This window comes from Metarhizium robertsii (assembly GCF_000187425.2).
Source record: "Metarhizium robertsii ARSEF 23 chromosome Unknown MAA_Scf_3, whole genome shotgun sequence".
Lineage (NCBI taxonomy): Eukaryota > Fungi > Ascomycota > Sordariomycetes > Hypocreales > Clavicipitaceae > Metarhizium > Metarhizium robertsii.
The window spans coordinates 5,192,112-5,216,795 of NW_011942171.1; the positions used below are offsets into that span (position 1 = coordinate 5,192,112).

Consider the following 24,684-nt stretch of genomic DNA (forward strand, 5'->3'; position numbering starts at 1 on the left):
AATAACTACCAGACGCCTAATAAGTCTATATAGTTCAATATCAGGTGCTTTCCTTGGCCGAGTTCGGAACAACTCCATCATCTTTACACTATAGTACAACTCCTTATCCTATATGCCATTACTAAATAGAGCCAAAACTTTCCAAGAAACACTTTAAAAAAACAACCATGTCTAGTACTTCTCCCTTCACCGTCCACGCTGACCCGACAGTCTCGGCCAGCTTCAAATGCCAAGCACATTCGCATCTCTTTCAAGCTCCAGCCCATCACTAGCGGGCAAGATGAGCATCTTCGCCCTCGTCATCTCTGGCTAGACGCCGAGCTACCCTACCGCCGCAATGACTGCCGTCGTAGTGGCATTGTCGAGGAAAAAGGTCCCCGGCAACTCGACACCTGTTTCCTGCTGCATGACTGAAATTATGGTAATGGCCATGAGGGAATCTATACCCAAATTCGCCAGGTTGACGTCGCCCTCCAAGTCGCTTGGCTCCACGCCCACTTCGCGTGCAATAATGGAAAACAGTGTATTGACCAAGTCGAATTTCTCCCCCTCGCCATCATCAACACTTGCTGTAGCCGGTGGAGTAGGAACCGGCAACAGCTCCGTTTGTGCCATGGTTGGCATACGTGTACTCGGCTTGGCGGCCATGTTGCCGATTGTCGGGGGGCTCAGTAGATGAGTGAGTGCCGTCCTCTTCATCTTTTGGAACTGGAGCCCCGTCAGCACCGAGACCAGCTCCTCTCCGTCATAGACGTATACATCGCCCGTTACCAGATTGCTCGTCGACCGAGAGTCCTCCATGAAGGTGTAGCTGGTGTACACAGTGGTGGGATCAAGCGGCTTGAGCAGGTGCCACTCGTCAAAGCCGGTGGAAAGGCAAGCCCACTCGCTGGAATAGCGAAGCCCATTGTTCACCAAGAAGCCCGACAAGTGAACAATCGAGTCGAGCAAGAATGGGTGGTGGAGGTAATGGCCGCCCGCGGCTGGGACTTGTGCCATGTTGATTTCCGCCACGGCATCCTGCATGTCCTCTGACAAGTGGACATTTTCTAGCCCCTGGTACTGTTCGGAATAGCGCACAACGTTGTCGAATAATCGATAGACTGCGCGTCTGCCTAGCCGGTGACTTGCGGACGCCTTGAGAGCAGCCATGCGGGACCGAACCAGGAAGCCAGCTTGGTCTGGTTTGCTTGCTGGCTTCAAGACGACCTGGCAGGCCCCGACCTCGTAATACTCGTCCGGCGTGCGGCAGTGGTACCGGATATCCGCAGTCTTGGCCGAGGATGTAAGAGTGACGGTGACTTCCACGGTCTGGGCCTTGTCCGTCAAGACAACACCCCGGTGGAAATAGCAGTTGCGGACCGTCAATGGCACTGGCATCTTCTGACCAGGAGAATGCTTCATGTAGGCGTATTGGGCCGCGGAGAGTGCCATGTCCAAGAGGAGACTGCTGGAGCAAATTTCCACATCGGCCACGGCGTGGCCTCGCACTGCTGCACGTAGGTGCTGGTCTGCTAGGTCTGATGAAAAAGTAACCGACAACCCATCGGGCTCGATTGTTTCCCTCGTGATCCGCTGCAGAGTCGTCGTGCAATACCCCTGTACCGAGGGAACAATGGCAGGCGGCTGGCTGTGCTTGGTCTCGACGTCTCCAATGGTCTGAAGGTCTCGATCGGGGAACGACGCCCAGAATTCCTTCTCGTCAAACGAGTACTTTGGGAGGTCCAGCAGGGATACCGATGATTTGAAATCCCGGTGATGCGCGGGCCAATCAATGGCGGCGCCCGCCGTATAGAGATCCCTCAAGCTGCACGATATCGACGCCCAGTTGGCCTTTCCGCGATGCATCGAGGCAACGCAGCGCAATGCAGCCTCATCGGCACCTAGCGTAGCATTTACAAGACCCGAGCACACGGGATCGGGCCCAATCTCGAGGAAGGTCAGGGAGGGAAACTTGTGCTCTTGCACCGCGCCCAATGCCCCGACAAAGTCGACGGGTTCGCGCGCCTGTCGTGCCAGGTACTCCGGAGAGAATGTTCCTTCTTCCCGGACTGTCGTAGCCAAGAGCGTGGAAACGACCGGGACATTCGGCGCGGAAAAGGTCACGCCCTGGCAGGCCTCTTCGAACTGGCCCAAGATGGGATCAAGCTGACTTGAGTGGAAGCCGTAGGGAACAGATAGGGGAGTGCACCGGGTGCCGTCCGACTTGAGTTGGTCCTGGAGATCGTCCAGCTTCGAGCGCAAGCCGCTCACGACTGTCATCTTGGGCGCGTTGATGCAAGCCACGGCGCAGGAAGTATGCTGGCCAGACGAGAGCACTTCCCTCGTGTCAGCAACGCTTAGATTCACAGCCAGCATTCCGTATTCGTGCGGCGTCAGGGCTCCAGCCATGATTTGTGCTCGCTTGGCGACGAGGTACAGAGTGTCGCTCACGGACAAGACTCCGGCCACGCACAAGGCCGCGTATTCGCCCAGGCTGTGGCCCAAGACCATGGCTGGCTGGATGCCCCAGGAGCGCCAGAGCTTGGCCAGGGCCAGTTCCAAGCTTACCATGGCCAGCTGTACCTGCACAGTATCCGGGCCTGACTGTGGCGCGGGTGTGCTGCTGTCTGTGATGAGATGCAGGAAATGGGGGAGGCCTTGAGCGCTGGCCATTGTCTGGTAGTCGTGGAGCGTATTGCGGAATGTGGCAGACGTCTCCCACAAGTTTGCCCCCATGCCGACATAGTGTGCGCCTTGGCCGGTAAATGTGAAGACTACCGTCGGTGTTGCCGGAGGCTGACGTGGTGTTTTCCCCTGGGCGAGATCCGTCTCCAGGCATTGCACGACCTCGTCAATGGAAGATGCGGCGATGGCGTACCGCAATAACCCATGAATGCGTCGAGCGCTTGTGCTATAGGCCAAGTCGGCCAGTTTGGTGCCCGGATGTTGGCGCAGATGAGCCAGATATCTCTCTTTGATGCTAATAAGTGACTTCTGGGAACGGGCTGAAAACGTCACGACGTGGTGACCTCGAGGGTCTGCATCCTTGACGGCTCGTGGCGGAGCTTCTTCAAGCAGCAAGCACGAATTTCCTCCCTAAAACGCATCGTGTAAGCCTGGGCATCACGCGTGACTGACCTCGAGGGTTCGTTCTTACCGAGGCGTCGAAGCTGTTGAGAAACACGCGTAGCGTGCCCTTGGCCACTGGACTGGCCTCCAGTCTCATATTGCGGGCCGCGATGTATACATTACGGGCTGCTAGATCAGGAAAGCGGTGGTTAATAGGTCCAGGAAGATCAGGCTGGGGGGGAATCTGTCGAGACTGAAGCATCATGAGGGTTTTGATAAGAGCGCAAACACCGGCCGCCTATAGAGCATGAGCACAGGAATCTTTCCAAAGACATTCTTGTCAGAAACTTACAGCCTCCCCGTGGCCAATATTTGCCTTGAGGGCCCCAACAATGAGCGGATTATCGGAGCCTCGCTTTTCTGCAAAAGTTGACAAGACCGAGGACATTTCCATAAAGTCTCCGGCCTGTGTCCCAGTTCCATGCATCTCCACGTACGAGATGCTGTTGGCCTCTACACCGCTTTGCTCCAGCACATCGCAGTACAGCTTTTTCTGAGCATTTGCCGAGGGATGCATCATGGAAGAAGCATCACTGCTGTAGTTGCGTCCGGATCCCCGGACGACGCCGAGGATGTTGTCTTGGTCGTCCAGCGCGTCCTCCAACCGTTTGAGAACGACCACGCCAACTCCCTCTCCACGGACGTAACCGTCGGCATTGTCGTGGAATGTCTGGCACCCTCCATGAGCGGACAGGAAACCGCCACGGCTTAACCCCGAGAAGGGTGATGGGGAGAGGAGGAGGGATCCTCCACCAGCCAGAGCCATGTCGCATTCGCGGCCGAGGAGCGCCGAGCACGCTAAACCGACGGCTGCGATGCTGGAAGAGCAGGCCGAGTCGACGCTATAAGACGGACCTCCCCATTTGAAGTGGTGGTGCAGCCTGCCTGGTCCGAAAGCGCGGCAGCTTCCCGTGGCGAAGTAGATGTCTACCCCTTGGTGGACCACCACCTCTCGCCAATCATCAGACGTCTGGCCAAAGAAGGAGGCGACGCGGTCCTTGTTTGTCGAAAGCGTGCCATCGGGATAATAGCCCGACATCTCCAGTGCCTCGTAGCTGGTTGTCATGAGCAGCCGGTGCTGGACGTCTGTCTGCATGGCCTCCCTGGGCGACATGTCGAATAAGCGGTTGTCGAACATGCCCGGCTTGTCAAGGAAGGCTCCTGTCCGCGCCATGGTAGAGTTTTTTTGTTTTCCCGTGGCATCGTACCATTGCTCCAGGTCAAATCGTGTATTTGGAATCTGCCATGAGTGAGTGACGCTGCGGAATATGAAAATAGGGGCAAGAAGGACTGCATAGACTGAATCTGACCTCTTGGATATATCTTTTGCCCTCCAAAAGACCCTCCCAAAATGCGTTGATGTCGCCGCTCCCTGGGAACCTCCCAGACATGCCGACGACAGCCACAAGGCCTGAACCCTGTCGGCTGGGACCCGACGACAAATGGTCCCCGTGTGACATGACGGAATACTCTATGCCGCGTTTTTGCAGTAATTTTTGAAAGTAGACGTCGTGGCTCGTGTAGCCGGGCATGACAAGACGGATCTTGTCTGCCTGTGCGAGCTCAAGAGCCGCGTTCATTGACGTGGCCAAATTCAACGTCCTCTGCCCGACATCTGCAATGATTTCCTCCAGAAGCCCTCGCAACGTCTTCTGCTGCCGCGGTTTGCACGTGTAGGGCGAGATTATGGTGGCCGTGTGCACGGGGGCCCGGTCCAGCCATGGCGATGAGCCAAGAATCCGATCCGGGTCAACTTCTGGCAACGTCTCCATGTGCACGCCTCCGCGGGCGTCAGTGTCGATTTGCGGAGCGTCTTCCAACTCTGCCGACCATTCCAAAAGCCGTTGCAGAGTTGTGGGAGGGCCAAAGAGTGTCAACCAGCCATCTGAGACGAAGCCAATGCAGACTTGTCGCGCGCGAGGAATAGACTGTGAGAACCAATACAGTAAGCAAACGCTGAATCACGCGGCAGGTGGGAATTTGGGACTTGCATGACTGACCTGGTTCTCGTGGAAGTCTTGTAGGATTTCCCGGACGCGATCGACTGAAATGCCCAGTATTGTCCGGGCCCAGGGGCCGTTGGTACGGTCAACCATGAGAGACCGGCGATTGAGTTCGCGGGCCATGCGAAAGATGATGTGTGTCACCTCGACTCCCAGCTCGACAAGTTCGTTGGTGTCCTGCGCGACGGCGGCCACAGCAGCGGCCACCTCGCCGGTGCAGAATCCCAGAATACAGTTGCGGTTGCCTTTGGAGGCGAGAACGGTAGGGTCTTGCTCTGCATATCTAGTTTGGACATTGTCAGCCGACACGGAATGATAGCAAATGGCATGGGATTGTTTCGCCAGCGTACAGAATGAGCTCTCCCAGACGTGCGATATTCATCAAGACGGTGGCAATGATCTCGTTGGGCTCCTCCAGCCGGGCATTGTTCTCGGCTAGTCGAAGGATACTGTCGAAGTTCCCAATGTTGCTGCGTTGCTCCGAGTGCAGAGGCAGCTTGCTTACCTGGAGCTGTACCGCATCGCACAATTGACGCAGGAATCTCTGGACAAGAGGTGAGGACGCGCCATGGCTCACCAGGTGCCGAATGGCTGGGAGCTTCTCTACGGTCTGATCCCCAAAGAGGAGGAAGTTTGCGACACGCAGTTTCATGGTTGAGTATAGGGTGTTTGAGGGGCCAAATGCTGCATAGGGAGTTTGTGTCGTACTAAATTCCTCCAAGGTGGTCTTGATGTGCTGCTCAAAGGATCTAGGGCAGAGTGCAATTGGTGGATGATGAGAGAAGGGCGAGTCTGAGAATCAAATCGCCAAGTTCTAGGTAAATAGTCTCTACCACGATATATTATCTAACCAACAAGCACTGCCTTGTATGGGGCAATTCGGCTCGGGTGCCGCCAATTCCCCCTTATCCTTTCAACGGGATCGTAGAGTGTCCGGGCACCGAGCGTTCGAGCACTGGGTACGGAGCACGAGTCGAGGCGTCATTTGATATGGTCTGGCGTTGACGAAAAGCAGTCAAGTCCGAGCCAGTCACCGGTCCATGTCTCGGCGAGATTTTCACGTTTGGTTGTGCAAGTGTCGATAACCACCAAGGGACCATGTGTGCATGTGCAGTCCCTGTTGTTTTCTGTTTTAGCTCGGTGAGTTTTCTAGGCTCCATAAAACAAGGTATTAGGGACCACGTAGGTCTGAGCATCTCGGACCGTGCTTCAGATGATTGGGGTGTACAGAGAAGCCGGTGTTTTCTCACACACCAACGGGGCACACGCCGGTTTGGGGCAAATTTGCAGGGGCCATGTTGCAAAAAACGGAGGAGAGTAGTCATTCTATTCTTAGTTTCTATTCTACTCATCAGACTGTGAGGCATGCCTTGGGCACGACTGCAAAGGCATCGCGCATGCCAAAGAAAGGGATAGACACTCGGCCCAAATCAGGTAATAACTTGTATTGCTACATGTAATCAATGTCATGCCAGGGCTCGGGGCCCCCTTTTCAGAACAGGAGAGGTACAAGCATATCTTTTTTGGCTAGAATTTCTGGTGGCTCGTGCAAAGGAGCGTTGGCCGCCGGTGCAAGCATCGTCGTGGCTTCACGTGTGGTGACGTGATCGTCTCCGCGTGGCGCCTCGTGCTTCAGTTGGAACTAGGCACTAGTACAAATCTAGTATAGGCATCGAATCAACTGCATTTTTGGGCATGGAACGTATCATGCCGAAGACGCATAAACCCTTGAATTTGCCACTTTGAACTGGCATGGTCCACGAGGTTTTGACGCTTGTCGTGGCCCGGTCGTTGCGATGTCTAAGCGACCTTGGCGTTAAATATTCTTACATGTATGTACAAAACTGCTCTCCATATAAAACCGCTCTTTATGCATAAGAGTACCGTATTATGTGAAACGAATTGAAATATATATAACTATATACATGTGTGTACTCTTTACTATAAAACTACCAAGTATTATATAATATCCAAGACGAGGCATATTGCCGCGGCAAAAAGCTGTCAACACGACGCACCGTGTTTCTAGAAGGCAATCGACCCATGTCACATGTCAAGGATCCGCGGCTAGAAGTGGGTTCACGCTAAAACACATGGGGACATGTGGGGTGCGGAGTGTGTCAGGCCCTTCAATGTTATCCCAGAAAGCGGGGATGGTCAGTTCCAGGGCACTGGGGTCATCAACTAATCAGGCAATAACTTGACGGTTAAATGGTACCTTAATTTGTTCAAGAATTAGCAGGTAACAATCGTACCAGCAACCCTATCAGCTATAAATAATTACAAGACGTTCAAGTTTATTTTTATTCAAAAACATGTACTAGCTTTGTTTCTCACGATGTGTGGGGCAGGGGGGCTCCCACCAGGCTTGTCGTGTCTCGAGATGGCTCATAGCATCGCGAGCCGCAGACTTGGTAGTATGGCCGTCAAGAGTGAAAACAAAAATTAAATTATGACACCATGTAAACGGATATCAAATTACCAACACTCCCATGTTATTCCGTATTAGGCAAAGAAGAAACCGGCGCTGGCGTTTAGGGTAGGACAAGACACGGCCTGCGTACTACCTTTGCCTTTGTTAATCTAATGAATTCTATTGCAAGTAGAACTCAGATGTTACCCTACAGTGTGCATTGAGTGATGGAATGTGAAGAATTAGGTAATATTAGACGGGCCCGGACGTGGGAAGGCTATATTTGTGCGAAAATAATAACACAAACCCATGTAGCTAGAAAATCTCCTCTAGATATTCACGACATTATACAAGAAGCTAAATTTTATCAAGAAACTGAATTTACAAGCTATCTATTTGTCAATGCACTGTTTTTGCATTTTCCAACTCCCGAAGCGCTTCCTCACAGTGCGCCAATGCGTCGAATCTCAAAGTAAAAGAGCATCAGTGCCAACTCATAACACGCAACATGTATAGGAGTGACTTACCGAGCATCGTGAACCAGCCGGCCAAGGAATGAGTTGGGTACTAAACGCCATCATTATATCAGCATCTACTTCAACTCTAGGCAGTTAGGGGCTGCACGTACGCGGCACTCCAGGCTCCATGTATTGAGCGATCTGGTCTTGGACAAGATGTTCGTTGTTGGCGCGGACGCTGGACAGAATCTGGATCCGCGAGGCCCGCCGCACCCGAAGCTTGTCAAAGAGCTCCAGACGTTGAGTAAGTCCTGTGGCATCTTGGACGCCGGCGAGGACACGACCCAAGACGCCGCCGTCCTCGATGGCTTGGTTGGAGCCCTGTCCGCCGAATGGAAGCATCTGTAAACAAGTTCCAAGTCAGAGACGTCGACTATGGCTATTCATGAAACCTGGCACTCTTACCGGATGAGCAGCGTCGCCAATCAATACGGCTTTGCCAAATGTCCAGGATGACAGCGGCTTCATCGAGAAGAGCGGCCAGCACTTGGTGTCCTTGGCGTCCCTGGCAATAGTAGATTGGTCAGTCAATGTTGTGGGACAAGGGCTAGGTGTAAAGAGCACATGTTACCTGAGAATCTGTACAACATCTGTGTCGAAATGCCCAAACTGTCGCAACATCTGAGCCTGCACATCTGGGGCCGCATCCGCATCCGACGTGTCCAGCGACGGATGTATCCCTACAAAGTTCTGAACAGCGCCACTGTATTCATCACCATCAGCCTCTGCACCGCAATATTCGCCTTCACATACGACCTACTCTCGACAGGGATACCACATGATGTGCCGCTCCTTGTCCACAAGCTTGGTGTCGGCCAGCAAGCAGGCACCAGGGGTCTTCCACGCCAGCAGCTTGCGCCCAGACGCAGTGGCCTGCAGGTCCTCGGTCGCGACGAGAAAGCGAAAAGCGCTCTGGCCCGTCGCCACGAGGCCGATGGGCTCGGCAAGGCCGGCGCCGCGAGCCACTGCATCGCGCACGACAGAACGCAGGCCGTCAGCGCCCACAACGAGGTCGGCATGCCTGACGGTCCCGTCTGCAAACTCAATCCGCCCCTCCTCGGCGTCCACCCTTGTCACGGGCGAGGCAAGCTGAAGCAGGATGCCGTCTGTTTGCTGGCCCGTTGCTGGCCCTCGCGCCTCAGAGACGTTGGCCAGCCTCATGAGTTCGCTGTGCAAGTCTACCCGGTGAACGGCGAAGAAGGGAGCGCCAAACTTGTCGGCGGCGGCGTGCAAATCCTGGCAGGCAATTCTGCCAAGGTCTATGCCGCTGACGGTGTCCCAGTTGACCATCTGGACGGCCTTGGCCCGTTTAAAGTCAAAGCCGAGATGTTGGAGTACCCGGACGCCATTTGGCGTCAGGTTCAAGGCTGCGCCAATCTCGCCAGAAAAGGCTGATGCTTCGTAAATCTACCGCAGGGAAAATCGTCAACCGTCATTATCTTCAAAAATGAATGTACATGCATGTGCCCACATACCTGAACACGATGGCCGCTGCGGCGGAGAGACACGGCCGCGGTCAACCCGGCGATGCCCGCGCCGATAATGGCAATGTCCAGGGGCATGGTTTGTGGCGAAATCTGAGGAGACGGTTCGGAGCTGCTGTTTCTCCTCGTCGCCTGTAATTCCAAGAGGAAAAAAATAAATGAAATGAAATAAACGCCTACACCATTTGAACTCCTATTTGTTCATGGCGGCCCATGTCGTTTCTTCGCGAAGTGCTTGGTGTGCGTGGGTGTTCGGAGCCAAGTCCCACCCCCGTCCCCGGGACACGTCGGCGTTCAATTGTTGTTTCTCGGAGGCTTTTGGTTCGGATGGGATTGACAGGATTGATAAGGGCACGCCCCCTGTGAACAAGCTTTTGCCCATGCGAAGAGCCAATCTGGTTTGATTCAGGTCAGCCAGCAACGGCTTGTCCCACAAACATTCCAAGCCACCGTTATTTAAATGGGCTGGTTTGCCCAACAAAGCATCTAAAGCCTGCTTTCGAGCTTCTTAAGCACCACTAGCGTGTAGTTCCCGTCATACACGGCCTGAATTCATGCCCTCTGGTTCGTCGTCGCGCGCACTGGCCTGGCACCTGAAATGTTGTCTGTACGACAGCACATCCAAGGTCCATGGTGTTCCTTGGTGCCGGCGACGTCCGGGTCTTGCTGTTCAATGTTGTGCTTGGGGATGCGCCAAAATGTAAACAAGACTGCGGTTGGGGCCCTTCAGGCTTGTGTCACACATTGAGCTGAGCCCGGATGCGCAATATCCGAGAAATCATGACCTTCGATACACTCAGGTGACAACTGTGCGCGATAGATAGTCTTTGTGGCATTATAGGCATCGTCGTAGCGCATATTCTTTTTACGCTCATGGCAGTACATCAGAAGAGCACGCTGCGTATGACTAGAATTGTGATTTAAAATGAAGTGGTGCCATGAGGAATTGTTTTCACACCCAAACAATGCTAATTAGTGATTAATACAACTTTGGGCTACATTTAAAACAATCCCCTAACTCTTCAACTAGAAATTCTATACCGCTTCTATTTTTTACGGCAAAGTATACATCTAATCGTAAAATTTCTGGTATGGTGAAGATGTCATTGTTGGAGTCAACTCCACGTCCTTGGTCATAAACATGGTCGTCCTTTTCGACCGCGGAGGTCGCTCGGGGGAATAGCTACCAGTAAGAATGTCCATGCGGCTCACCCTTCGAGGTCTCGGAGGGAGAAAGCCATCCACGTACTCTGGAGGCACTTGTGGCAAGTCCTTGTTGTCGTGGGCAAAAGGCTGCTCACTGCAGGCCGGGTACAGCAACGCAAATACAGGCCCCTTCTTGTTCATGCCTCTAGAGGTGAGAATATCGTAGCGGACACCAAGCTTGCCAATTTCTCTTTCAATGTCTTCTGGCGTCCATAACCCACGCTTGGGGCATCCATTCCAAGAGTAGTCTCCTGGTCCACTTGACCCATTGGGAATGTGATAGATTTGATCAATGCGGAAGAAGGCATATGCGGCGACCACCAAGTACTCGAGAATAAACTGCGTAGTGTACAGCGAGGCTTTGCTGAACAACTGCTCGGGGCCGTTGTGGTTGAAGGCTATGGTTAGCCTCACGGCGGCTCCAACCGTCATGACGGAGGCACTAAAGACGAGCAAACTTGCTTTGGCGCGGAAATCACCAGTGCCAAAGTTCTCGGGTGTCGGGCCCGGCTTGGAGCTCGCGATGAACAACCACAAGAGAGGCGTGACAACCAGCATCATGTTCCAGCAGGCGCCTACCTGCAGCACCGTCTCAGCCCCTTGCGCCCGGGCGGGTACCAGGAAGTTGACGCAAACAGCAATAATGTTCATGATGGTCACGGCCGGGCAGGTCCAGATGAGGAACAGGGAGTAGCGGCTGAAGACGGGGTGCCAGCCGATGGAAGGATGCATGGCTCGAATGAGGCGCTGCGCAAAAAAGAGGTTGACGGCGAAGACGACGACGGCGCTGAGACACATGGCGATCAGTCTGGTGCTATAGGAGATGGCAGGAGATGGATTCATGAAGACTTACCCGCCGTTTTGGAAGACATTGGCGACCAGGACGATGCCGGGCGCCTGGAGGCCGATAAAGGCCCAGAGAATGCGAAAGAGGCAGGTGGTGACCCGGACCATGCAGAAGTCGAACATGAGACTCGAGAGGAGGAACTTGTGGCCGCGCTTGGCGTTGGCCTTGTAGACGCTGATGTGCAAGTAGGCGCCCAGGGAAAACAGGACGAGAAAGACGATTGTGACGGGAACGTCGAGCGTGGGCGTTGGAATGCCTCCCAGGAACTTCTTCATCTCGGGCGGCGGCATCTCCATCTGCCCCCCAGCGAGGGCCGGCTCGCTGGGAAGGACTTGTGCCGACATGTTGACAAGTGATGCCGTCGACGATGGCCTTGTGTTGTTACGGCTCGCCAGGCCGTTGGCAGTGTTTGATGAGTGGCAGTCTTGCGGCTGAACAAGGCGGCACTACACGATAACGTGCTGTGGTAAGTACGGTGAATCGACGGTATACATATCAGTTGATATAAAGCCGGGGCTTCATCTCGCCCAAATTAGCGCCATCAGAGCACAAAGAGTCTTCATGTTGGGAGCCCTATCTATGAAACACTGGGCCGTGGTATCTTGTGGGGGTCAAGGTCCATGTTTCTGCGTGTTTTGCATGTCGGCAACGATCTGTGCCTGGCCGGGCATCCTGGTCTCGGGTAGGGCCGCCCCACCCACGCCCCAGTCACGCCCCACGTCACGCCGGAGTCCCAGTCTTGCGCATCGTGGACGCATCACTCAGTTCAAACGTCGAGTGCACGGCCAAACAACACGGACCTGACATGTGGTGGCTTGCACAATCCCTGTCTACGACCCATGCCGACGATCTTCCATCTTGCAGCTGCAGCAAGATGCGTGGCATGTTGTGGGCCGTCGCAGATGCCTCCACGTCTGTCACTCTTGGCGTCTGGTCGATTGCTTCCATGTCAACCCGTCTCCTAAAATACCTTGGACCCGCCTTTTGATTCATCGCCATGGGCATCATCGCGTCAAGGCTCCAAATTCCAACGGCACTGCCATCAACCCCGAATCAACACAGATGGCCGACATCAAGCAGGACATGCAGCAGTCTCGGAGCCCATCCTCGTGCAGGATGCGATCAGCCTGCGACTCGTGCCACCAGAGCAAAGTCAAGTGCAGTGGTGGGAATCCGTGCAGCGGATGCCACAAGTTGGGCGCGCGCTGCAACTACAGCTCGTCAAACCGCACCGGACGGCCCCGAGGCATCAAGAACAAGGTGACACGTCAACGCCTGCGAGCACACGCGCGGGAAGCCGCCGGCGCAGATGGCGAGCCGCCCGCTTCCAGCTTGAGCTCGACGCCTGCAGCATCCACGTCGGCCGATTCCACGGCGTCTTCGTCTCCGTGTCATCTCCCAACAGACATGGAAATCAACGCCCCCGAATGGAGGGGCTTCCATGCGCATCAGATGGATGCCCTGCTGGTATGTGTTCTTGGATGCTTTGGATATCCTCGGCCTCTGACTGTAAACAGATGGGTTGTTTAGATCCAAGCTCTGCCGATGTAGATGATGCCTCCAACGCCACAGGGCTCATCTACACCGCGAGTTCATCGCAATACTCTCTGCCTCCGTCTGTGGCACTGCCCGTTCCGCAGAGGCAGCCGCTCTTTGAAGATGCCCACCACCTACGCAGCCCCTTGTCCTCTTCCCGCTGTCGACAGCCATGTGCGTCTTGCGACTGCCTGCAACAACTGGCGGCTCTGTTTGTGCAGCTCAAAGTCCACGCCCGACGTGGCGGGCCCCTACAGGCAGCCGTGGCCATCTCCCACGTCCGCGAGGGCGTGTCGGCATGGAAGCGCCATTTACAGTGCGCCGCCTGCATGGAATCGGCTGACAGCGACACGCTCCTCCTGTGCATCGTCGAGATCCGCATGGTACTGCCCATGATGGAATGGATAAGCAATAATCTGGATCTGAGCGGCCAGGTTGCCTTTTCTCTCCAGGCGACCCCCGTGAGTGGCTCATGTCAAATGCCCGTGGCTTACGAGCTGGCCCGGGGCGAATCCCAAGCCATTATGCGCACTCTGCTCTTGCGCAGCATGGACTCTGTCGTTGATGTCCTGGCTGAGATTCAAGAGCGCACCTCTCCAATGAAACGGCCCGGCGGGTTGCCCCCTGCGTTTGAGTTGCACACCCCTCAACCGTCACCCTCATCTCTATCAAGTCCGGGTTGTAGCCAGCTACTTTCAGTTTTAGAGCCCCCAGGAGGAACGCAGGGCCTTTTTGGACAGCCGTTGCAAAGTTTGTTAGAGTCGGCAGAGAATCTGCAAAAGAGAATTGCCATAGAGTAGTAGCGAAGCACTGAATAGCAAAATTCCTGTGTACAACAATATTCAAACAGCTGAGAAGACATGTCGCGGTTTTACTGCGTTATGCATAGTTGCTATCAAGTAATTGTTGAGTCAAAAAGGGCCAAAATTGAGGTTACATGTATCGTCAGGGGTCCCAAGGGGCTTGCAGGCCCCCCGACCGGGTAGAAAAGGGGCCGGGTCAAATTTGCAGAATTTCAACAATCAACTCAATTGCATCATGATCATCATCAATAAAAAGCTATCAATCAAGGCCCTAAGTGGCCTCCCAAGTACCATCGTTTTCCACTGCGCAAATTGCTCCAAACTCAACAGTAATGTCTGGTTCGATATTCTGATAAACTCTCTGCGTTTTCAGTGCTCTCATCCAACACGCATCTACTCAGTGCTGCTCTATTAAACTGCAATGCTAGGCTCCTGCCGGCCCGCCGGACTTGAATCTATGTCTACATTAACCATGCTTATTAAAAACCCTCAAGATCTAACACACACTTATATCATGACTGGCTCACTCGCTGCCAGTGCGCCTGTCGGTCAGAGCCGATGCCAATCACGGCATCACGCAAGAGATCGCTCATCTGGGCCACCTGCGACTCGACTTAGTGGAAATACATTTTTGGGCCGCGTGTCAGAATACTTACATGAGGCTTGTTAATCATGGTGAAGTGCGTCCCCGATTGCGTCGCAATAGCCATGTCCTTGCTGGGCAGCAGGTCGTCCCATCCATTCGGCCCCAGGTCATCCTTGCCCTGCAGCAGAAATCGGGACACCTTGACGCTCGTGTCGAGTCCAGACCTGGCCAGCGCGTCTTGATCCAGCACGCCGTCTCGGCTCCAGATGATGTACGTCTGCATCTCGCCAGCCGAGTCGATGGGCCGCGGGCGGTACTTGCCCACGGCGGCCAGCGTCGAGCGGAAATGCTGCACCAGCCACTCGGGCATCTCCGGAGAGCCCCAGTTGCCCATGAGGTTTCGAGAGGAGAGGTAGTTGACGACCTCCATGGACAGGGACTCAAAGACGGTGCGGCACGGCGAGTCTATCAGGATCAGCTTGGCGACGGCGTGTCCGTCTTGCAGGAGGCGCTTGGCCACTTCGTACGAGTAGTAGCCTCCGGCTGACCATCCGCCGACAATGTACGGCCCCCGTGGTTGGCGGCGGTAGACTTCACGGACCCATTGCGATGCCAGGTCTTCCACGGAGCAGCGGTACGAGCCGGCGTCGCGCAGGTACGGGCTGTTCATGCCGACGATGCAGACGGCCGGGTGGACGGGCGGGAGATTGGCGTACGCCATGGCCGAGCCGCTGCCGTCCGGGAGGAGGAACACCGTGTGCCGGCTCGACGCCGGGTTGTTTTGCAAGACGATGGACAGCGGGACAGAGGACGACGGCACGCGCTTCAGCTTGGGCGGCGCGGGTGCCGCGACGGGAGCAATGTCCAGGTGAATAGGGGTCTCGTAGAAGCGGCGGAACGCACCAACCGTGGGCTTCTGGTCAAAGATGTCTCGTGGGAGAGGCTCTCCACGAGGCCCTCTCAGGTGCGCCAAGATGGCCGTGGCGAGGATCTGATTGATGCCGAGCGTGAGAAACGCCGTGTCGTCCGTCTCGATAATCTCGGCGGGCTCCAGCCCGCTCTCCTGCGCAATGATGTTGAGCGCATCTTGCCACACGGTGACGGCCATGACGAAAGGATGTAGGTGACTGAATGATGTTGAGGGAAATAAACAATGATGGATGGTATGATTCTTGCAAGTTGTCAGGGCCGGGGCTGGCACATGGTCTCGACATTATACATGTTGACAACTCGCAAGAATGCATGTCGACTGGGACTGGTATTTCTTCCAGAGATTGCCAAAATTAGACATTCGACGCGACGTTTGAACAATGCACCCCGGGCGTGACAAGCCGGCGGCCGACTCGCCGCACACCATGAGCAACCTGAAACGAGCAGTACCTGAGTGTTTGGGCCCCATGAAATGCCGACGGCGAGTTTTTGGAGGCTCCAGCTTTTTCAGCCGGGCTTCGGGAACATGGAATGCCCCGTGCCTGTTTTCATCTCGTCGGAGCCTGTTGCTTGCACGCCACCAGAGAGAGTTCCGGCCCAGACGGCTCACGGACTCAGCGTCGAGGCGGGGCCGTGGCCGTGCGACATCTGTCCGGGCGACCGACGGACATGGAACCACGAGGACCATGTGGACGCTATGAAGGCTGTGGATTGGCGATGTGCACGATAGGCACGACCTGCGAGACATGGCTGGCTCAAATAAAAGTCGCGGGTGCTGCTGGGAACGCCGTGTTTGTTGATGGGTATATCTTCATGTTCAGCAATCCCCGACTTGCATCCCTTTCCTCTTCATTACCCTCGTCTTCCCTTGTATTGCCTGGTGTTTGAAAACATTGTTCATTGTTGCCTTGCACACAGTCCGCTTGGTACGGACTTGCACCATGCAAGCGCCAGCACCATCAAGAGACGACATTGCCGTCGTCGGCTTGTCGTGCCGCTTCCCGGGCGAAGCAGATACCGCCGAGCACTTTTGGGATTTCATCTGCAATGGACGTAGTATGTACCGTGCCCGCCATGCTTCATGCTGGACCCTGCCACTGACGACGAGACAGATGCATACTCTGAGAATCCGGATCGGTGGACGCCGGATGCTTTTCACTACGGTGAGAAAAAGATCAACACCAGTCTGCCCCGAGGAGGGCATTTCATGAAGCAAGATGTGGCCGCCTTTGACGCCAACTTCTTCAACCTCTCCAAGGTCGAGGCCGAGTCCATGGACCCCCAGCAGCGCATCATCATGGAGGTGACGTACGAGTCCATGGAGAGCGCCGGCCTCCGCGTCGACCAGCTCGCGGGCTCGCGGACGGGCGTCTTCATGGCCAGCTTCACGAGCGACTACCGCGAGATGCTGTACCGCGATGCCGAGACGGCGCCTCTCTACACCGCAACGGGCACCAGCAACACGTCGACCTCGAACCGCGTCTCGTGGTTCTTCGACCTGCGCGGGCCCAGCTTCACCGTCAACACGGCCTGCTCGTCCAGTCTGGTCGCCTGCCATCTCGCCTGCCAAAGCCTATGGAGCGGCGAGACGGAGAGCGCCATTGTCGGCGGCACCAGCCTGCTGCTGAACCCCGACATGTTCCTGTACCTTTCCAACCAGCAGTTTCTGGCCCCCGACGGCCAGTGCAAGAGCTTTGACGAGTCGGGCGACGGCTACGCCAGGGGCGACGGCATCGGCGTCGTCATTCTGAAGCGAGTTGCCGACGCCCTCCGCGACGGCGACCCGATCCGCGCCGTCATCCGTGGCAGCGGGTGCAACCAGGACGGCCATACAAAGGGCTTCACCATCCCCAGCGTCGAGGCGCAAGCCTCCCTCATTGCAGAAACGTACCGCAACGCCGGTCTCTCGCTTGCAGAGACGCGCTACGTCGAGGCTCACGGAACGGGCACCCAGGCCGGCGACACGCGTGAGATGGAAGGCATTGCCCGCACATTCAGCCAGCACCGCACGGCGTCGGACGAGCTGCTAGTGGGATCAGTCAAGGCAAATATCGGACATCTCGAAGCCTGCGCGGGACTGGCCTCGCTCATAAAGTGCGTCTACATCCTGGAAACGGGCGTGATACCCCCGACGCCGAGCGTCCGCGTCTTGAACCCCAAGATCCGCTGGGAGGAATGGCATCTCAAGGTGCCTGCGACACAAACAATTTGGCCGACCGAGGGCCTGCGGCGGATCAGCACCCAGGGTTTTGGATATGGCGGTACAAACGCACATCTGATTCTCGACGACGCGGCCCATTATCTCGAGGCACGCAAACTCAGGGGCCACCACTACACCCGTACACATCCCCAGACACGGAGACTTTTGACCTCGGCAATGCATGAAGCCGTGTCAAACGACCAGCCGCCACGGTTATTTCTGTTCCGCGCAAACGATCGCGAGGGCCTGGGGCGCGTCCGCTCGTCGCTGGCCCAACATCTCGAGCAGCTCCTCAAGTCGTGGCCGCAGGATTCGAGAGACGGCGGCGCATACCTACACAATCTGGCCTTCACCCTGGCCAGTCGACGGTCCCATCTCCAATGGCAGACGTACGCCACGGCCTCGACGCCCTCGGAGCTGCTCCAAGCGCTCCAGCACGAGGGCGGCGCGTGGGCGGCTCCCGAGACTCGCCTCGCCGCCTCGCCCCCCCGGCTCGGCTTCATCTTCACCGGCCAGGGCGCGCAGTGGGCTCGCATGGGCGTCGAGCTGATGGCGTACCCCGTGTTCCGCCAGAGCGTCGAGGCTTCGGACGAGTTTCTGCGCAGCGCCCTCGGGTGCCCCTGGTCTGCCGTCGACGAGCTGGCCAAGCCGCCGGCCACGTCGCGGCTCTCCGAGGCGGCCTACAGCCAGACGCTCTGCACGGTTCTCCAAATCGCCACCGTCGACCTGCTCGAGGACTGGAACGTCTGTCCCACGCGCGTGGCCGGGCACTCGAGCGGCGAGATCGCCGCCGCCTACTGCCTGGGCGCCCTGACCAAGCACGACAGTCTGCGGGTGGCCTACTACCGCGGGATTCTGTCCTCGGAGATGCAGCAGACACACGGGGATCGCAAGGGAGCCATGATGGCCGTCGGGGCTTCCCCCGAAGAGGTCGAGGCGTGGCTGGCCAAGCTGACCCGAGGACGAGTCGTCGTCGCCTGCATCAACTCGCCGACCAGCGTCACGGCATCCGGGGACGCCGCGGGCATCGACGAGCTTCTCGCCATGGTCCAACAGGCCGGCGTGTTTGGGCGCAAGCTGCAGGTGGACGTGGCCTATCACTCTCACCACATGCAGTCGGTTTCTTCCGCGTACGCTGAGCTCCTCAAGGATCTTGCGCCGCTGCCGGCGCGTCCGGGACGCACCATGCACTCGAGCGTCTTGGGCCGTGTCATCGACGCCGCGGAGCTCGGCTCCTCCAACTGGGTGCAAAACCTCGTCTCCCCGGTGCGCTTCTCCGAAGCCGTGTCGAGCCTCCTCTCCGCCGGGGACAAGCCGGCCGTCGATGTGCTCGTTGAGATTGGGCCGCACGCCGCGCTCAAGGGGCCCGTCCAGCAGATCCTCCAGGCCCAGGGCGTGTCCGCGGTCAAGTACACGAGTGTCCTCTCCCGGGGACAGAGCGCCGTAAAGACGGCTCTCGCGTGCGCCGGCGAGCTCGTCCTGTCGAGCGTGCCCGTCGCCATGTCTCGCGTAAACTTGGAGTCCGGGCCGCCGCCGAGTCCGTTGGTCGACCTGCCCCCTTATCCCTGGAACCGCTCGACTCGATTCTGGGCCGAGTCGCGTCTTTCCCGAGAGTATCGGCTTCGCAAGCACGCCCGCCTGCCGCTGCTGGGAAGTCCGTGTCCCACGATGGGCGCCCGCGAGAGATACTGGCGCGGCATGGTGAGGCTGGAGGAGGAGCCCTGGATCCGGGATCATGAGATTCAGGGGTCCATCCTGTATCCCGGGGCCGGCTTCTTGATCATGGCCATTGAAGCGGCTTCACAGCAGGCAGGCGAGCAGCGCAAAGTAAGCGCATTCCGACTGCGCGACGTGCACCTCGACGCCGCCTTGGTGGTGACCGAGGACAGCACCGCCGAGGCCATTCTGCAACTCCGACCGCATCTTCTCGCGCCGGGCAGCAGCCAGTCGTCCTGGATGGAGTTTACCGTCAATTCATCTATTGACGGCGGTGATTTGCGTCAGAACTGCTCCGGCCTCATCATGATCGAGTATGCCGCCGACGCAGACTCGGCCATGGACCGCGAGCGTGCCTTGGAGTCGGACATGGTTTGTGACTGGTACAAGAAAACGTACGTCTCTTGCCAGCAGTCTGTCGACGTGGGAAAGTTCTACTCGCGCCTTGCTTCTCTCGGCCTTGTTTACGGGCCAACCTTTGCAAACGTGACGGAGATTCGGAGGACGGGCCAGGGCCAGTGTATCGGCGCCGTCCGTATTCCCGCCGTGGACAGCCTCGTGCCGCCCGCATACCGCAGTCATCCTCACGTCATCCATCCGGGGACGTTGGATGCCGTCTTCCACCTCGCCTTTGCGGCGCTCGAGGACTCGTTGCTTCCGGGCCCCATGGTCCCAACGACAATCGACGAGCTGGTCGTGGCAGCAGACACACCAAACACCCCTGGCACTCTGCTTCGCGGAGTCTCGCGCTCCTCTCCTCACGGCTTCAGAGAGCTCATCTCCGACATTGACATGCTGGACGACCAAAGCAGCAGAGCACTTGTGCAAATCAAGGGGTTCCGTTGCGCCGACGTATCCGGGGGGCGCATGACCTCGTCGGAGGCGGCGTCAGCAGAGAGTCGCCCGATTGGCTTCCGTCTCGAGTGGAAGCCAGCAATCGACTTGTTGACCGGTGAGCAGCTACGGACACATCTTGACCGTCGTGTCAAGCAGGAGGGTGCGTCCAACGTCGCCCGTGCCACAGAGCTGAACAATCATGTCCATCACCTTGAAGAAACTTTACCTCGCGTTGCCGTGGATCCTGCCATGGCAAACTTGTCTGACTGGCTGTCGGCCAAGTCTGCAAAACTCACGAATGGTGCTGCTTCATCATCCAAACGTCCATCCCCGGGGGGTGACATGCTCGCAATGAGAGACGCCTTGACCGCCGTGCGAGCAGGGAGCATTCCATCACCAGAACAACAAGACAGGATGCTGAGAGAGGTGGAGCAAAACGGCGCTCTGTCCATTCTATTCAAGTCGCTCGACGCGGTAAGTACAAGTTTCATGTTTCTATGCCGCATGCAAGTCGTCAAGTGTAGGGTGCTAATTCACGACGTAGTATATCGACCTTCGCCATCATGCCAAGCCCAACCTGTCGATTCTTGAGCTGAGCCTGGACTCGGTGCCATACTCTGTCTTCGCAGCCTTGCCCAGTCGACACAAGATTCTCCAGACAGCGCAGTACGCCATTAGCGTATCGCAAGAGGGCGTCGCCGACCGAGTCAGGGCCCAGTTTGGGTCTCAGGCTTCCGACATTGACGTCTCCGTTACAGACTTTACAAAGAAACTCGACGAGGGCTTGGGAAAGCATGATGTCATTCTCATATTTGACCCTGGCTTCGTACACGCCAAGCTAGAGGTCGTTTTGCGCAACGCGCGCAAGCTGTTGAACCCAGGGGGCAGGATCGTCGTCGCAGAAGTCGGCGAGCCTGGGCTCTACTTGGGCACAGCACTGGGCTGTCTTCAGTGGACAAGGTATGTACTTATATTGACGCTTTGGTTCTTGTTCGCTTCGGCTAGCTGCGGTCGGAGCAATATTGAAAACGAGGTTGCTAACATTGCTCTTCTGCAGAAACCTAGACGTTGCCCAGAGCAGCAGCAGCTGGACATCGTGTCTCGCGCGCTCGGGACTGACGCCTGCTCTCAAACTCATCGACATGGACACAGAGTCGGCCGTTCACGGACACTTCCGCCTGAGTCTCACAGGCAATGCCGCCGAGTCGACCAACAGTGACAATCGCCAGCCGCAGCAAGTCACCCTCATAGAATCCGCCAATCCATCTGCCACGGCGCAAGGTATCGCGGCAGCCGTGGCCCAGAATCTTGACAAGGCGTCGATTCCCACAAAGCGCGTCCGTTGGGGCTCCGACGTGTCGCAGCTCAAGGGCCAGCCTTGCATCGTCCTGACGGACTTGGAGTCTGCGCTTCTCAAGGACCCGGCACCAGAGGATCTCGCGGCCCTGCAGTCGCTGTTCTCGCATGCCGAGAGCACCCTCTGGGTGAGTGGCCCCCTGGGACCCGATGCTGCTCTGATCACGGGCCTGTCTCGCAGCGTTTGCAACGAGGCGGCCGACGTCCATATACGCACGCTTGAGGTGGCTGGTCTGCCTGGCCCCGGGGCCGACAGCTACGCCGACCTGGTCACTCGTGTCTTCCGGTATAGTGGTCCCGATACAGAGTTTCGGTGGCATTCAGATGCGCTGCTTGTCAGCCGGCTGGTCGAGGATGAGGCCCGAAACAAGGAGATTGCGCAGCTGCTGGGCCAGGGAGAAAAGGCCGCGGTTGCGACTACGCTACAGGAGAAGCCGGAGGGACTGAAGCTATGCATGCGCCAGATTGGCATGCTGGACTCTGTTTGCTTTGAGCCCGACTTGTTGGCTTTGGAGCCACTGGAAGCAGGCGAGGTGGAAGTCGACGTCAAGGCCTCCGGAGTCAAGTGAGTTTCCCCAGAAGTTCAAAGTGTTCCCGATTATCCCACCAGGGTTCAAATTTCTAACATTGTGCAGCTTCCGAGATGTCATGGTCGCCTTGGGACAGATTCCGGACCGGGCATTCGGGTTCGAGGGCGCTGGTGTCGTTCGCCGTGTACATGCTGCAGAGACGCGCCTCCGCCCAGGAGACCGAGTCGTCTTCCTCGCTCACGGAGCACACCGCACAGTCCATCGCGTACGCGCTGACTACGCCATGCCTATGCCTGATACCATGAGCTTTGAAGAGGGCGCGGCCATTCTCCTCGTCCACACGACAGCTTGGTACGCACTCGTCAAGTCGGCTCGCGCAACAGCCGGCCAGTCAGTCCTCGTTCACGCTGCTGCAGGTGGTGTTGGCCAGGCCGTCCTCATGCTTGCTCGACATCTAGGTCTACAGGTTTTCGCGACGGTTGGTTCCGAGGAGAAGAGGAAGCTTGTGCACGAAACGTACGGGGTTCCCCACGACCACATCTTCAACTCGCGAGACGCCAGCTTTGCCATGGGCGTGAAGCGCATGACCAAAGGCCGCGGAGTCGATATTGTTGTCAATTCGCTTGCCGGGGAAGCTCTCCGGCAGACGTGGCACTGCCTGGCCCCCTTTGGCACCTTTGTCGAGCTCGGCATGAAGGACATCTTGGATAATGCACGTCTGGACATGAAGCCCTTCCTCCAGGATGCCACGTTTGTCTTCTTCAACCTGAACCGTGTCCAAAAGGAGAGGCCAGACCTTATGGGAGAGGCGCTCCGAGAGACAATGGCCCTTGTACGCTCCGGCGCTCTCAAGCCCGCGACGCCGCTCACCTCGTATCCCGCCTCTCAGGTGGAAGCGGCATTCCGCAAGATTCAAACGGGCCAGCACCTGGGGAAGCTCGTGCTGACATTCCAGGCGGGAGATGTTGTCCCCGTCGTCAGACCGGACCTCAGCCTAAGTGACTCTGGCACCTACCTCCTCGTCGGAGGACTCGGCGGCTTGGGCCGGAGTCTTGCACGGCTCTTGGTGCAGCTTGGGGCGCGCCGGCTGTGCTTCCTCTCTCGCTCCGGCGCAGCAAGCAGCGAGGCGCGCGCCCTCGTCAAGGAACTCGAGATGCAGCATCGAGTGCGCGTCCTCGTCTGCAAAGGGGACGTGTCCGACGCCGATACCGTATCCCGCGTCGTCCAGCAATGCCGGGCGGCTCTGGGGCCTATCCGGGGCGTCATTCAGTGTGCCATGGTCCTCCGTGATGGTCTCTTTGAGAGGATGGCTCACGATCAGTGGACCGAAAGCACGCGGCCCAAGGTGCAGGGAACATGGAACCTGCATGAGCAGATCCCAGTGTCCGACTTTTTCATCACGCTGAGTTCCTTTGCGGGCGTCTTTGGAAGCCGTGGACAGAGCAACTACGCCGCTGCGGGTGCGTACGAGGATGCCATGGCACACCATCGGGAGTCTCTGGGCCAGAGGGCCATCACCATCGACTTGGGCATCATGCGAGACGTGGGTGTTCTCGCCGAGAACGGCATCACCGACTATCTTCGCGAGTGGGAGGAGCCGTTTGGAATCCGCGAGCCCGAGTTCCATGCGCTCATCAAGTCAGCCATCATGTCGACGACACAGCCCCTGACCGAACGCTCCGTGGTGCAGATCCCAACCGGCCTGGCCACGGCCCGGTCTGCGCAGGCAGCCGGTATAAGCACGCCGTTCTACTTTGATGATGCCCGCTTCTCCATCCTGGCCCAGACACGCACCTCGGCCGGTGCCTCGTCTGCAGCTGGGTCTGGTGACGCCGATGCCGGCAAGGTTTCTGTGCGGACGCAGCTTTCTCAGGCTCATTCCGTGGCTGAAGCCGCCGCCGCCGTCCAGACGGTGCTTCTTGAACGCGTGGCGAGGACCCTTCAGAGCTCCGTGGCGGAAATCGATCCCTCCCGACCACTGCACTCGTACGGTGTAGATTCCTTGGTGGCCGTGGAAACGGTCAAGTGGATGTTTAAGACGCTGGACGCTAAGCTGACGGTGTTTGATGTTCTTTCCAACGTGTCCATCACGGCGCTGTGCGAGAAGATTGCATCCATGTCTACTTTGGTGAAATTGAACTAGTCTGTTGGGGTGAAATCACTTGCGTGCTCTTATTCGATTTTGGCAGTATAATATCGCAGGCTTCTCTTTTGCTATTTTATTTACATGCATCTCGGCGCTACCTGGACATTGCATATTACTTTATCGTTTATAGAAGAAGGGTTGCTTATTAGAAGAATCTAAACTTATACACTAATCGTTATATAAAGCATATCTTAAGCCTTATTTAATTTACTTGGCCTTAACTTCAACAACGTCTTGCAAAATCTTCAATCTTTACCTTGCTATTTAACAACTGCATCATTGTCAGTTCCAGACTAAATGTCCTGATCAACCAGTTCCTAAACTCTCCTGCTACTAAACTATCCACACCGTATCGTGAAACTGGCTTAGAAGAGTCAACATCGTCCGTTGCCACACCTAGAAACTCAGCTATGCGTGATGTAATCGCTAGACGTGCTAGATAAGGTCACCAAGAAGGCGATT

General features: G+C 56.7%; 6 protein-coding genes across 6 annotated transcripts; 2 read left to right on the forward strand and 4 right to left on the reverse strand.

The window, feature by feature from the left end:
- Positions 1-321: 321 nt before the first annotated feature.
- MAA_08549 (3-oxoacyl synthase) lies at positions 322-5,766 on the reverse strand (the record flags this gene model as incomplete). The annotated part of the gene is made up of 6 exons (XM_007826547.2): positions 322-3,078; positions 3,140-3,349; positions 3,404-4,351; positions 4,422-5,039; positions 5,112-5,397; positions 5,465-5,766. 6 exons carry the CDS (start codon positions 5,764-5,766, stop codon positions 322-324), a joined length of 5,121 nt encoding a protein of 1,706 aa, XP_007824738.2.
- A 2,372-nt stretch (positions 5,767-8,138) lies between these two features.
- Positions 8,139-9,607, reverse strand: MAA_08550 (Monooxygenase, FAD-binding protein; the record flags this gene model as incomplete). Its single annotated transcript, XM_007826548.1, has 5 exons — positions 8,139-8,387; positions 8,451-8,550; positions 8,617-8,748; positions 8,806-9,452; positions 9,521-9,607. 5 exons carry the CDS (start codon positions 9,605-9,607, stop codon positions 8,139-8,141), a joined length of 1,215 nt encoding a protein of 404 aa, XP_007824739.1.
- A 993-nt stretch (positions 9,608-10,600) lies between these two features.
- Positions 10,601-11,926, reverse strand: MAA_08551 (uncharacterized protein; the record flags this gene model as incomplete). The annotated part of the gene is made up of 2 exons (XM_007826549.1): positions 10,601-11,549; positions 11,589-11,926. 2 exons carry the CDS (start codon positions 11,924-11,926, stop codon positions 10,601-10,603), a joined length of 1,287 nt encoding a protein of 428 aa, XP_007824740.1.
- A 718-nt stretch (positions 11,927-12,644) lies between these two features.
- On the forward strand, positions 12,645-13,918 carry MAA_08552 (Zn(2)-C6 fungal-type DNA-binding domain protein; the record flags this gene model as incomplete). The annotated part of the gene is made up of 2 exons (XM_007826550.1): positions 12,645-13,049; positions 13,100-13,918. The coding sequence occupies 2 exons, from the start codon at positions 12,645-12,647 to the stop codon at positions 13,916-13,918; spliced, it is 1,224 nt and encodes a 407-aa protein (XP_007824741.1).
- Positions 13,919-14,433: 515 nt separating this feature from the next.
- On the reverse strand, positions 14,434-15,615 carry MAA_08553 (Acyl carrier protein-like protein; the record flags this gene model as incomplete). Its single annotated transcript, XM_007826551.1, has 2 exons — positions 14,434-14,523; positions 14,578-15,615. 2 exons carry the CDS (start codon positions 15,613-15,615, stop codon positions 14,434-14,436), a joined length of 1,128 nt encoding a protein of 375 aa, XP_007824742.1.
- A 763-nt stretch (positions 15,616-16,378) lies between these two features.
- MAA_08554 (Acyl carrier protein-like protein) lies at positions 16,379-24,219 on the forward strand (the record flags this gene model as incomplete). The annotated part of the gene is made up of 5 exons (XM_007826552.1): positions 16,379-16,493; positions 16,550-20,664; positions 20,735-21,150; positions 21,248-22,111; positions 22,182-24,219. The coding sequence occupies 5 exons, from the start codon at positions 16,379-16,381 to the stop codon at positions 24,217-24,219; spliced, it is 7,548 nt and encodes a 2,515-aa protein (XP_007824743.1).
- Positions 24,220-24,684: the final 465 nt, after the last annotated feature.